The sequence below is a fragment of the Oreochromis niloticus genome, linkage group LG14 (assembly GCF_001858045.2).
Source record: "Oreochromis niloticus isolate F11D_XX linkage group LG14, O_niloticus_UMD_NMBU, whole genome shotgun sequence".
Classification (NCBI taxonomy): Eukaryota; Metazoa; Chordata; class Actinopteri; order Cichliformes; family Cichlidae; genus Oreochromis; species Oreochromis niloticus.
Genome location: NC_031979.2, coordinates 15,160,424 through 15,173,015, shown reverse-complemented (window position 1 = coordinate 15,173,015; position 12,592 = coordinate 15,160,424). Strand labels below are relative to the sequence as shown.

Here is a 12,592-nt window from a genome sequence, read left to right as displayed (position 1 = left end):
TTACCACAGAGAAATGGGTGGCTCATTATGCGATTTCGAAGGAGCATCCAGTGTAAAGTGACCTGAATGCCGGTGATGTCAGCCCCTCCGATTCATGAAACACATGAATAATTGAGGAAGAAGCAGGCTCAGTGCACCGGCGCTGGGTAGAGGTGGAATGCAAAGTGAAAGCCATCTCTTTCCTCATTAGCTCTGTCTCTGTCTCTCACCCGCTCTCACTCTAGCCTGGCTCGCACATTCTCTTTCAGTCTCTTCTATCTATTGTCAGCCTGCAGCCCTGAAATTCTGTGAACCAGCAGCAGCGATCGCGAGAGGAAGAGCCTCACTTGGATACTGGGAGAGGCAATAAGCAGACAGATGATCCAATGGCTGAGAGAGCGGAGGAAGAAAAAGGGGGAACAGAAAAGTGCAGGTTGCTAAGAGAGAACGGGAGCTTATCAGTCCGTATCTGACAAAGGAGAGGCGAGCGCATGATAGAAAGAAAAAACGAGGTCTGATATCCTGGCTTCGGTGGCTTCTCTCCATCTGTTGGGAACAAAATATGTTCCCTTTAGCTTGCTCTGCTGCGTCTGCTTCCTCCTTCTTTACCTCTCATCCTCCTGGCATGCTCCGGAACTCATCCACCCTCCTCCCCTTTATCCCTCTCCCCCCCACCCTTCATCCACCTCCTCTCTCCTTCTTCCTGTTCCTCATCCAAGGCTCCCGCTGCGTGAATGAAGCTGATTGAAAGGGGCTGAGCGCTGCGGAGTGGCTCCCTACATGGCTACAAGCAGGTTAGTTCTGGGAACAACTGCCTGCATACCTGCCTGCATTCAGACAGACTGACACGGAGCCGGCATAATGATGAGTTTCCCTGCTTAGATCAACACGTTCTATTTAGAAGGAAAATCCTAGGAGGATGAGAGCTGCACCTCAGACCACCAATGCGTCTTCTTTGGCAGGTGGTGTTCAGGGCAACGTAAGCTGGTTATTAGGAGATCAGAGCTGGCTGGGGAAGATCAGTGGCTGTAAGCCTGCTGAAGGAAATCACCCAGCCTGCTTCTTCCATTTTTTTCCCCTCTGTCTCTCTGTCTCTGTCACTCTCACCATGTTTTTCTCCAGCTACCTTTTCTTTTGCACGGAGAGAGAAAAGAAGTGCAATGTGCAGTTTGTGGGATGATCCACTGGGTGAACAGCTCATCACTGGGAGCTGCCCACGAGGACATGGTGGTGTTTGAGTGTGTGACGGTGGCCAACGAGGGCTGTCGCTGCCTTGAGGGCTGCTGTGAGGAGGTGCTGAGGGACCGTGTCTTTCATCAGGGGTATGGTGGATTCTGTGATGCATGCGTCTGTGCCACTGTGTATATGCAGGAAAAAAAAGGATGGGTGGGGTAGAATGGTTTTGGTTATGTAATCTTTGCAGTTCACAGGCACATTTAGATACCAAACTGGTTTACTCTGTGTTATTTTGTAGATTGTGTGTGCCATGTTGCTATTTTTATCAGTTCGGCAAGACAAAGCGAGCTGTGACGTGCCTCGTGCGATTAGTGGGCATACATACTCTGCGTCCACGCGCATGCCCATGTTTACTTCTGCTCCTGTGTGCTCAATGCGCGCATTCCTGGGAGCGCATGTGCAGTGGTTGCTAGCGAGCGTGGTGCTCCTCATGGTCCTTTCGGAGCAAGCAGAGCTGAAGGACCAATGCCAGATGGGTATTTTCCAGGGTCAGCAAAACTGTGAAAACAAGTGGGGCCCATGGAAAGGCCCGGAACTCTGCTCTATTGTGAAGTTGAGCGTTTGGACAGCTTGAGCCGGTCGGATTTAGGGCTTTAGAGCTTATTTAAAGAAAAGACTGTAACAAAGTGGTGCAAACAGCGAGCTTGTTTCTCTTTCGTTTCTTTTCTTTCTTCTTTCACTGTGAACGTAAGAACTTGACCTATTGTGAATGGCTGGCACATCAAGATCCTGTGTGATTAACACCTTGAAGTCAGTTAGGTTTTTTTTTTATGTAACTAGGCAAAACTTTAAAACTGGTCAACAAAAATCTTGTTACTCATCTTGTTGTATCATCAAGTCTTAGTTCGACTCAGTCCGAGCTACTGCTCAGAACCAACAAAAGCACAGGAATAAGTCATCCTAGTCTCCATTTACTTCATGTACATTGCATTAAAAAATATTTTTGGCTGCGTGTTTTGGGTTCACAGCAACAGCTTGCAGTTGTCACTCTGTGAATCATCTTCAGATCTCTTATCTGCTTAATGAAATAAAGAAATAGCCCCATAGCTGTCCACAAAATAGGTTTTGAGTTTTTCACTTACATTTTAAACCTCTGAAAAAAGAGTCTGAGTATTAAAAAAGTCTGCAATTATTCAACAGTTAATGTAACAGTTTGTCAGGTCTCTTGAATTAAAGCCGAGCCTCTGCACTTCCCTTGGATCTCAGTTCATTTCAACTCCATTTGCTGGGATACAGAAGCGAAACCCAAACATTTCTGGAGCCAAGTTGTGTTTGTACCTTCAAGTTTTGTCAGATGCAATGTGAATAATCAATGTTTAAATGACAGCTGTTTGTTTGAAGACACAAACACTCGCTTAATCGCGAAGTGTGCAATGACGGTGCCCAGATGGGTTGTGAGGTATTGTCTGTCACGTGCGGTATTGTCTGTCACATCACCATCCTGCTGTATTTTCGGCTCAGACGGCTTCTCTGACTGCAGAGCTTGAGTATATTTAGCCACACACATTGAATATTTAAACCATCCTGTCCACTGTTGCTATAGCGATCTTCATTCAAAGTAGAGCTGGTTTGAGCTTTGTAGTGGGCAATGCTCCAAGTGATATGTTTTTGGTCTTTTTAAACTGATAAATAGCTTGAAGTTCTCTCTGTGTGTATACTGTATATATGTCACTGAATATAAGTGTACACAGCAGCCTTCAGGCCACTTTATCATTACCACCCTGTGACCCAGTAGGGACTCTTGCCCTATTTTAGCTCCAATACAACCAGTAGTGCATATAAGTTTGCACAGTTTGTCATGTCTGTTACATATGGCATTTTCATATGACTTGATAACTGTAAGAGCCTTGTCTATTAATCTACTGCCGAACTCTGTGTTTGACATTAATCACATCTCCCCACATATTAGCGTCCAGAGATAATGCTGTGACAGGTCCTCGCTTTGTGTCTCAGTGTTGTGTTTCATGAGGGAGTTAAGAACAAAGCAGCTGCGACTGATGCTTTTGTCCACTCTTCTCCAGGCTAGCGTAGGCCGCATGCTCACTCTGTCCACACTTAGCTCGCTGGTTCAAAGAGCAAACTCTTGTGTGAATGACCGATTGGGTTTAGTCATTCATATGCTGATGACGGATTCAGTGTTTCCATTGTTTACTGCCGTGTATCTGGAAGGGAGAGGTGATCCGTGCATTCCTTTTGCTGAAAACAACAAGTGGGGGTCCCTGTACATGTTTTGCATGCGGGGACATTATAAGAGATGAGCCATGTCTTTTTTTGTTATCTCTTCTATTAGTTAGTTTTGGTTACCCAACCTCATCTCTTAAACTTAACATGGATTCACATGAATTATGCATTGCTCTTCAGGCAACCTTTATAGAAGCCATTATCTTTATGTATCATCTATTTTCGTTTGGTGATGCTACCAAGCTACATTGTAGCTACATTTTAGTATCCAAGCATTTTGACTTTTAGTATAATTAACCTTCATAGGACCAGATGGGAACTCCATCCAATCCTGCAGCTCTAGTCCAGACCTGCTAGTGTGAGTGAGAGTGACCAGCCTAAGATGTGACATGCAAAATAACACGACAGGCACATTTATGAACCCAGTACATGCCCATGCTATAGTATTGTTGGCCTATTTGTGCTATTTCTTGTATAATTAAGGCAATAGGATACTTTCATAAGATGTCGCAGGCACATAAATGCTAAAAACGGGTCATTTTTACACATTGCTAGGTGGTTGCCAGGCAACCTGATGGGGTAATGCAAATTATTCACAAGGGGTCGCCATAGTGGGTAGCTCCCTATGTTGGATTTGGCAGATTTTTAAATGAAGCCATCAAGTGTTTGTTGGCGTATAAATAAAATTTTGTGGACATAGATAAAATGTCATTATAATGACATAAAAGAATATAGGTGCATCAATACTGAAAGCAGCTCATATACGTTGCCCATTGCTAGGTGGTTCCTAGGCAACATAGTGATATCATAATATCTGATATGGAAAAGAACTCTGAGGAGCCCAAGATGCACCCGTGCGCCAAGTTTTATCGCTCAGCTCCTGGTGATGTAGGTGTTGGAGTTGGCGGACAAAGAAACAAACAAATGTGCAGACTGAGATTTTATGTCTTACAGTAAAATGCTCTGTTTGGATGCAAAGTCATGAAAACAGTATGTTTTATCTGTATTATTTGCACAAAAATGTGTTTGTGTCTGCAGTTATGAGACACATGACTGAGTGTGGACTGTCTTGGTGCAGGTTTGCTTTGCCATGAGATTCCGGTTCTGTAGCTGTTGTATTTTTATATATATTGTTAATACATCTATTTGATGTACCTGTAATAATGCTGTGCTCTTCTAAGGTTTGGTACAGTGCGCTACTTGCACCTTTTCTGATTGATACTGGTGACAGCTGTTCTGATTATAAGTCACCTGTCCCAGTCAAGAGGCACATGGTGCACAGGATGCTCGTCTTAAATTGTATTTTTGTGCATCACTTGGTCTTACATACATGGTTTCAGTCATGATTTATTTATGCTTTCACATGAATTGTTGAGAAAATACTAGAATAGTGTGAACTGGTTCGTGTCATAGGCTATTACAATAAAAAAGTATGATGGTAATCTGTCTTAAATTTGTCATGGATCAAATACGATACATTAGTGAGGAACTAGTATATATGTATTTAATTATATCTATATTTTTGTTCTGGAATTCAGACACACTGAAGAAGACCCAGCACATAGTACAGTTTTAAGGGCCCAATCGCCATGGAGTAACAGGGTTTGCGTCCAACCCAGTAATGAAAAATAGAAATTTGCCCATCATGTTTTCCCAAAAGTCCCCAAAACACAAATTTTCTATCTGACCAAACATAAAAGATGTTCACTGAACACCTTTGAGCTTCATGTTGGTTTACACGTCCACCAGCAGCACAGAACACAACAGTCGCCCCCACCACTTACGGGCATGTGCCACAGTTTCTGCCGTTCTCCATCCTCCTATCATCATGTGCCCACAGGGTTTCCCACAGTGTTTTGTAGCCCAGACAAGAATCTGCTTACATCATAAATAATGTATTACCTTACAAAACCACGCATTCACCTTTAAAGAAAAGCAGCACAGGTGTCGTTCTGAATAACCAATGTCATAATTTCATTGTCTGTTGTGATTTTAATCTAGTATGTCATCCTTTATTTGGAAATTCAGCAGGTTATGGGTTGGGTGTTACCTGTGCTAAAATCAAAGTATTCGCCTGATTGTCCCCCAACTTCCAGGTGTGCTGTATATGTGCATAACTACAAATCCTCTGGCAGAGATCGTACTGCATGCTGCATATCAGAGCAGCAAGCTGCAAACTTTAATAGCATGCATCCTGGCATGTACAACGCCAGAAGTTAATATGAAACACCAAAAAGCACAAGAGGGAGCGTGAGAGGCAATAAAAATGCTCATTAGAAAGCTAAACTGTAGCTCTGCACTAAAATCTCATGTGGTGGTCCTTTACTGTTGGCAGAAATTAATGTATGCTTAAAATTCTAAATGTTTAGCAATGAATGTCTTTTAAGGGCAGCTTTCCCTTAAATGTATTCTTAATGGCGTCACTAAGGAATACACAATGTACACTATACTTAAAATGATCATCGACTAAAAAAACTGAACTTTAGGTAATCATATGTATTGATGTCAGAGGCGTGCATTATTTATCTTAGTGAGTCAACAGATGTGAAGGCTCTGTGATGTCCGTGTCTGTTAAAATCAAGCAGCTATTGGTACAGCAGCATCTGACAGTCAGACAGAAGCTGTCAACACCGCTCTCTATGATTCAAGGCTCCAAGCTGCAGTGAAGTCCCAAATGTAACGGTAGATCAGTAATTCATGACCACTAACAGCAGCCATCGACTGACGTAATGGCTTGCATAACGCCATGTCAAGTAACCAGGCCTGGCAGGCACACTGTCACACAGATCACTTACAGGGCCTTTTGTTAGCTTCTGTCATTAGGAGAAGAAGGCTTCTTGCTCAGCCAGAGATGTTTGAGATAGTCTAGTTCTGGATCACAGAGCCTAGCAGATAGGAACCTTGTGCACAGTTAAGGTCTGGGACTGCATGCAAAACAGAAATAGTCAGTAAATATCACAGTGAGGATCATTTAAATTGGATGTTTTTTTTTCTAAAGATTTCTTAATAACTATGTGGATGTAGCTTACTCCATTTCGTTTCATCATTGCTGCTTTTGTTGTTGTTGTTGTTGTTGTTTTCGAGTTCCCGTATTAGCTTGGCCATTATTAGCCAGGTTAGCACATGGTGCTTCAAGCCTATTAAGCCTCAAGTGATGTAAGGCTGAGCAAACAGTGTACGTGCTGTGCTGCTGTCCACACTGACCTGCAGGTCAGCGCTGTCATGCAGAGCAGTTTGTCTTAATATGTGTTGTGAGGGTAAAAATCACATTGGAATGAATTCTCTTCTTTTTCTCTTTTTTTGTTTTTTTGTGTTTTTTTTTTAGCACTGCCAGTAACTCAAACAAGAGCACGCCCGCCTGCTCACCAGTCCTGCGTAAACGCTCGCGCTCTCCCACACCACAGAGCCAGGAGGGTGAGAACATGGTGGAGAAGGGTTCAGACCACTCCTCTGACAAGTCCCCCTCCACGCCTGAGCAGGTTGTCCAGAGAACGTACTCCGTGCAGTCAGCGCGAAGCGGGGGAAAGAACTCAAAGGTGAGTGACCGGGAGATTCGCCTTTTTATCTTCTCGATGCATCGTCTGGGATCTGATCAGATGGAAATACAATACAGACTGAAACACGGTGCACTTTCACTGGCATATTAAAAAAAAAAAGTGGAAAAACCAGAGGATCCAGCTCTCAGCATCTCTCAGCCCTTTTTGAGCTGTGTGTCCTTTCCACCCAAAACACTCAGAACTGCAGAAAGAGAGGCCCCCGTACACCTCGACAACACTTTGCGTCACAGAGAGCTGCTTCACAGTGGGACACCAGGTGTCAATATCACAGACAAAGATAAAGGTGAGACGGGCAGGATAAGGCCTACGTGAAACACTTAGTAATAATCCTCAGTAATAAATTATTCATTGAGAATTAATTAAACTGTAGTAAAAATTATTTCAGTGTGAAGGAATTATCACTGATTATGTTTGATAATTATTAATAACATTTAACTAGTTAACTAGTTTGTACACTAACTGATTTGATTGGGCATCAGTCATTATCAGGGACGCCTTTTAACTGAGTACTGAACATTTAAAGCTGCTTATTTTAACCAATTATTAAACATTATTAATTATAATGTAATATAACATCAAAAACTGTTTGTTCAAAATAAGTAAGCTGTTTATTAGCTATCTATTCATCATTTAATAATGATCTTTAGTATAAAGTGTTACCTGCTTTGACAATATGTTGTCTTTAACCTCAAACCTAAGCAGTACACATTATTACAGCTGAGTGTAATTTATACGTTGTTGTTTCCACTTTGGCTCAAATACAGTAAGATGGTGGAGACGAATTTCAGGACTCTGGAGAAGATTTGGTTTTATAACGTGAACGCTTCCGCTCAGCAAGAATATAATTGTGTAGAAAACAGACATAAATCAATAGGAGGGCAGCAAAATGAGGTTAGCAAATCCCTGCTGTTCTTTGGGTTTTCTCTGTGATTTTAGTCCTGCTATGTTGCATTAATTTTTTCATCTTCTAAATTAGTCCTCCTGACTCTCTGATAGTTGTGATCCAGCTGTGTAACTGTGGCTGCACTAACACGTCAGTGTTGGCCCGGCTTTAGTTATTTTCTAGTGTAGTGACGCACGTGTTAGGATCAGTTATTGACTTGGTAGGTGACTGATGATCTGTAACTATCACTCCACCCCTCCAAAACCAGTCTAAACAGATAACACTATTCTCTCTATTGCTCCTCAGTCCCCGAACACACATTTTTTCCGCTAATTTTACAATAAAAGATTAAAGAAGCCAATCAGTAAAGTTTTATATTCCTGCTGTACCTGTTTTAGCTTATTAAACAACAAAATGTAAACAGTGGTTTCAAATCAGAGATTAGGATTTCTTGCACTGAGCATGTTCTCTGTGTAGCTTTCAAGTGTTGGAGTTTTTTCCTTTTTGGATCTATCTGAGTTCTCATCAGCATTTCTCGTCACAAGCGAATTTAAATCTTTGAAAGTCAGGTATTCTCACAGAAGATACAAGGCATCACACTCCATCTCCTTTTTTGCCTTTTCCTCATCCGTCTCCGCTGATCTCCGTTGGGTTTTTGAGATCGTTTTCATTTCTCCACATCACACTGTGCACGCCGTCTCTCTCTTCTCGCTGCTGCTGCTGCTGCTGCTGCTGCTACATGCCATAATGATAATACATACCATCTGATAAAGACTGTTCAGCTCTTCTGTTGGTACTGTCAGCTGTTTCTTCTTGCAGTTTGTTTCGTTTTTGGGGTTTCATTTTTCTATCTGATTTTTTTGTTCTTTGTTCTTCTCCTGATTGCATGCTAGTCTCACAAGCGTCTTTCCAAAGTAAGCATTACTCTTTTTTTCTGTTCTTCTAATATTTCCGTGCCCACTTCCCCTCTGCAACACCTCCTGTCTTGTGAGCTGCGCTGTGAAAACCCCCCCAAAAAAACAATATTCCTGTTTTTCGAATGCTTCCCCCTGAAACCCGGCTTGCCCCCTTGTGCACACTGCAGCCGTTGCGATCCCCATCTGCACCCTTCATCACAGCAGATGGACGTTTCTTGCAATACCAATAACCCTACGCAACCTCACTCACTTCCTTTCCTTTTCCTCTTTCCTTCCTTTCCCTTTCTGGTGGTTTTATATGAAATGAATTTCTACAGAAATGTCACATCAGGTTTATTTTTTGGGTTTTTTTCCTATTCAGATGTAGAGAAATTCACTAAATAGATAAATAAATATTGCATATAATTGTCCAAATTCCTTCCTCACCTCCTCTTCCTGTTCCCTGCTTGGGCCTTTGTCCTGTAACTCTCTTTACAAACTTATCTCGCTATTACACTGCGGTAATGAGTGCTTTATATCTGTTATGCTGTGTACTGTAATTCCCTTGCTGTAGAAGGATGAACTCTTTAAAATCCTGCCAGCATCCTAGTCCAGAGCAGCAGGACTGGATCTTTATTTGAACAGCCTCTCTGTCATCACATGAAAGAAATTCATCTTCTCTCTTTTTTAAAATTTAATTAATAAATTTTTTCCTGCACCACAGGCCCCAAAATTCTCCAGAATGCAGTCACATTTTGGTGCATCAGCTATACTGTAGCCACATCATCTAATTTGCTACTTGTCGCAGTGTTTTTCATGTCAGTCATTCAGTTTATGGCTCGGCTATACAGTGACTCAGGCTATAGGGTGCGATTAAAAAGTTGTTGTTGTTTTGTTTGTTTTTTTACCATAAATGAATAGAAAGACGCAAAAATGGGAGGTTGGTGTGAAGAGAGCCCTCCTGATGCTCTGTTTGCTGCTGCGCAGTCACACAATCAGTTTAGTGCACACACATGGATCCTAATTGATCACATCACTTTCCTTTTATGTGCCACAGTTTGAACCCTCTGCCCCCCCACCCTAACTCTTTTGCAATATCTACTATATATATGTGTATATATATATATATATATATATAAAGCCTCTGTGGCCTGCAGTGGTTACATGACCTCAGCAATGGCATTAGGTCCAAGCAACGTGAGCTCGATCGCCCCAACCCTAATGATGCACAAATCAAAGATGCATTTGGTGGAAGAAACGTCTGCGCCGTGCCTTTATGCAAGAAAGCATAAACAGCAGTCATGATGTAAGACTGATCAATCAGGCATCTAATGTAACATATCCAGCTAAATGGAGAGGCAAAGCTAACCCGTCAGTCAGCCCTCTGACGCTGTTACATCGGTATTGGCAGTGTTATTCCAGAGTTGTACTTGAGCCACAGGCGCTTACGATATCAGTGTGTCTCGTTTCCATTCCTCTCTGTGTTTACGTTGCTCATTGCTTTAGTTGACATTTTTGTTTTCTCTTTAATTTTCTTTCAGTATGACAGGCTAAACCTGATTAAAGTAAGCATTTCTTCTTGTTTTCATTTGACCCATTCACAATCCCTGCTGCCTCCCATTGAGTCCCTTAGGCCTCCACTTACCCAGGATTTCTAGTTCCTGTCCCTCTTGTCCTTTCCAGTGCTCCCCCAAACTCTGAATCAATGCGAAAGGACCCTGATTTTATTCTGAAATGTTAAATAATCAGCCCGGTTTAATCAGAAGACCGATTCCACTGTAGTGATTGTCAGCACTGTAAATGACAAAATATGTTATTCGAGCCAATTCTTTTGCCCCAACACAAAACTATTTCTTTAAAACAATATGTCCTTAAATTTAAACCACAAAATCAAACACAGTGGCACATGCATACATGCATGCCTTGTCCAGACAGTGGACTCTGAGTAATTTCTCTCTGTCACCTTCAGATCAGATTAGCGCACATTAGCCCAGCGATCATCACAGCCAGGCCTTGGGCCTGCTTCTGCAGCTCAATGCTAGCTGACGCTGCGCACACCAGAAAAGCAGCAAACCCTGTTGGACAGAAAACAAACAAACTAAATATTTCTGTGTTTTAACATTACAGTTTTGCGATATTTAGTGCTTCATTCAGTCCATGATTTGTGTTTTGTGGCAATTTCTAAAGCTCCCGAGTCAAAGTGTGGTACGAAACATATGACTCACTCTTCAGTTACACTGTCATAATCAACATCATCGACTTTTTTTTTTTCTCTGTGTTCTTGCCAAAACTCGTTCTGGATTATCTGCAAAGTAGGAAAATAAGATTTTGTTGCCAGTGTAGGATCCACCAAGTGAATTCTGTATAAATAAAAAGATGAGATGTTGATATACAAAAATTAATTCGTGCATATTGACTGCTGCTTCCTGTTTTGAGCAGTTTAGCCAGGCGCCGCGTAGATCCTGAGTATAGGACTTTAAACTGAATTACATCATTTGTTATTCACATCAGACTTAACTTACTGTGCCAGTTTGGGGTTTTTTTTGTTTGTTTATTAGTATAATATTTCTTTGTCAATCGTCCCTCTGCTGCCAGACACATGCTGTATGATGCACTTTCTCCTCTTTAGTCCCCGTCTTCTTCCCGTGAAAACCCTCTTCTTTGTTCTCCCTTTGAATGATCACCTGCATGTTACCTCTGTGGGACTTTTTGCTTTTAGACTGTTAGAGTTGAAAGTGTGTTTATGTGAATGGAATTGTGAATCTTATTAGGCTGCACCTCTGCTGCCCTCTGCTGCTGTAAAACCGCAACAGACGCGATTGTTTGTCTAAGAAGAGACCGCAAATGAACAAATTATAGAAAATCACCAGTGACACGTTTCACACCCATTACAGGTCATTTAAATATCGTCACAGCTCTCTCTAAACTACGAAGGTGAATTAATTTCACATTTTCTTTAAAAAGTAAACTCCACGCAGGCAATGTGATGATTTTTGAAGACATGTCGATGTACGTCTTGTTGTAAAGGAATTTTGAAATACAAACATAGTATATCCAGTCAGCGAATGCAGCACGCAACATGCTTATTTTAAGCAAATTACTTAAATTACTTTCAGTTCCACCAACACAGGAAGCAGGTCTTCCTTGGAAGATTTGGGGAAAAGTCCTATATTTGATTCATAAGTAGACAAGTCTTTCTGGGTGCATACGTAAGTGGACTGGAAGATAATTTAACCCTCCATCGTTTCCATGTTCAGGATAGAGTACGTTATTTAAATAGTGTGGGGAATTCTTCTGTTAAAAAAATATTGTTTTACATCTGATGGATCTGGTTATTAAAAAAGGTGATCGTGTATATCTGCATAAGCCTTCAAGCCTGCTGCACTGTTCACTAGTTCCACCGAGTTAAATGCTTTTCCTCTTTTTCTCTTTCCACAGAAGAGCCAAAGCTGGTACAACGTAAGTCACGCCTTCTTTATCTCCTTGTGTCTGTATGTGTTTGTGTGTGTGTGAGGATTGCGTATGTGTGCTGGGGTGTCTTCATGTCATGTTTGTGACTCCTGAAAGTGTTGGTTTAGTTGCTAACACTGCTTAGGAGCTGAAAGGTCTGTTGTCCTTGACCTTGTTTACTGGAGCACTGAACCACCAGTGTGCGTTACTGGTCCTGCAGGAAGGGATTAGCAGGAGGCTTAAAATAGCAGCAAGTGGGCCTTTGATGCAGCAAAGCAAGACAACAATCGTGCAGCACTGCAGTGCAAGATTTGACTAATATGCCCACATATTTCACTGGTGTCACACAGTATAGAATCGACGCAGATTATTGCAGTTTTGTGTTTTCACCACATGGTGGTGTGCTAACA

At 41.9% G+C, this 12,592-nt stretch overlaps 1 protein-coding gene across 22 annotated transcripts in view; it reads left to right on the top strand.

Annotated features, from left to right (window-relative positions):
- Positions 1-12,592, top strand: part of gramd1bb (GRAM domain containing 1Bb) — a 104,470-nt gene that overhangs the window by 74,862 nt on the left and 17,016 nt on the right. For 11 of the 22 annotated variants that reach the window (XM_025897970.1, XM_025897961.1, XM_025897952.1 and 8 more), the window contains 4 exons: positions 6,722-6,932; positions 8,730-8,750; positions 10,274-10,297; positions 12,171-12,191. In XM_025897970.1, coding sequence (XP_025753755.1) covers positions 6,819-6,932; positions 8,730-8,750; positions 10,274-10,297; positions 12,171-12,191 — 180 coding nt within the window. In that variant the 5' untranslated portion in view covers positions 6,722-6,818. Of the gene's footprint in view, positions 1-159; positions 774-1,170; positions 1,302-6,721; positions 6,933-7,706; positions 7,845-8,729; positions 8,751-10,273; positions 10,298-12,170; positions 12,192-12,592 lie in introns of those variants that run through there. The other 11 variants (XM_025897957.1, XM_025897960.1, XM_025897973.1 and 8 more) reach the window with 7 other exon arrangements.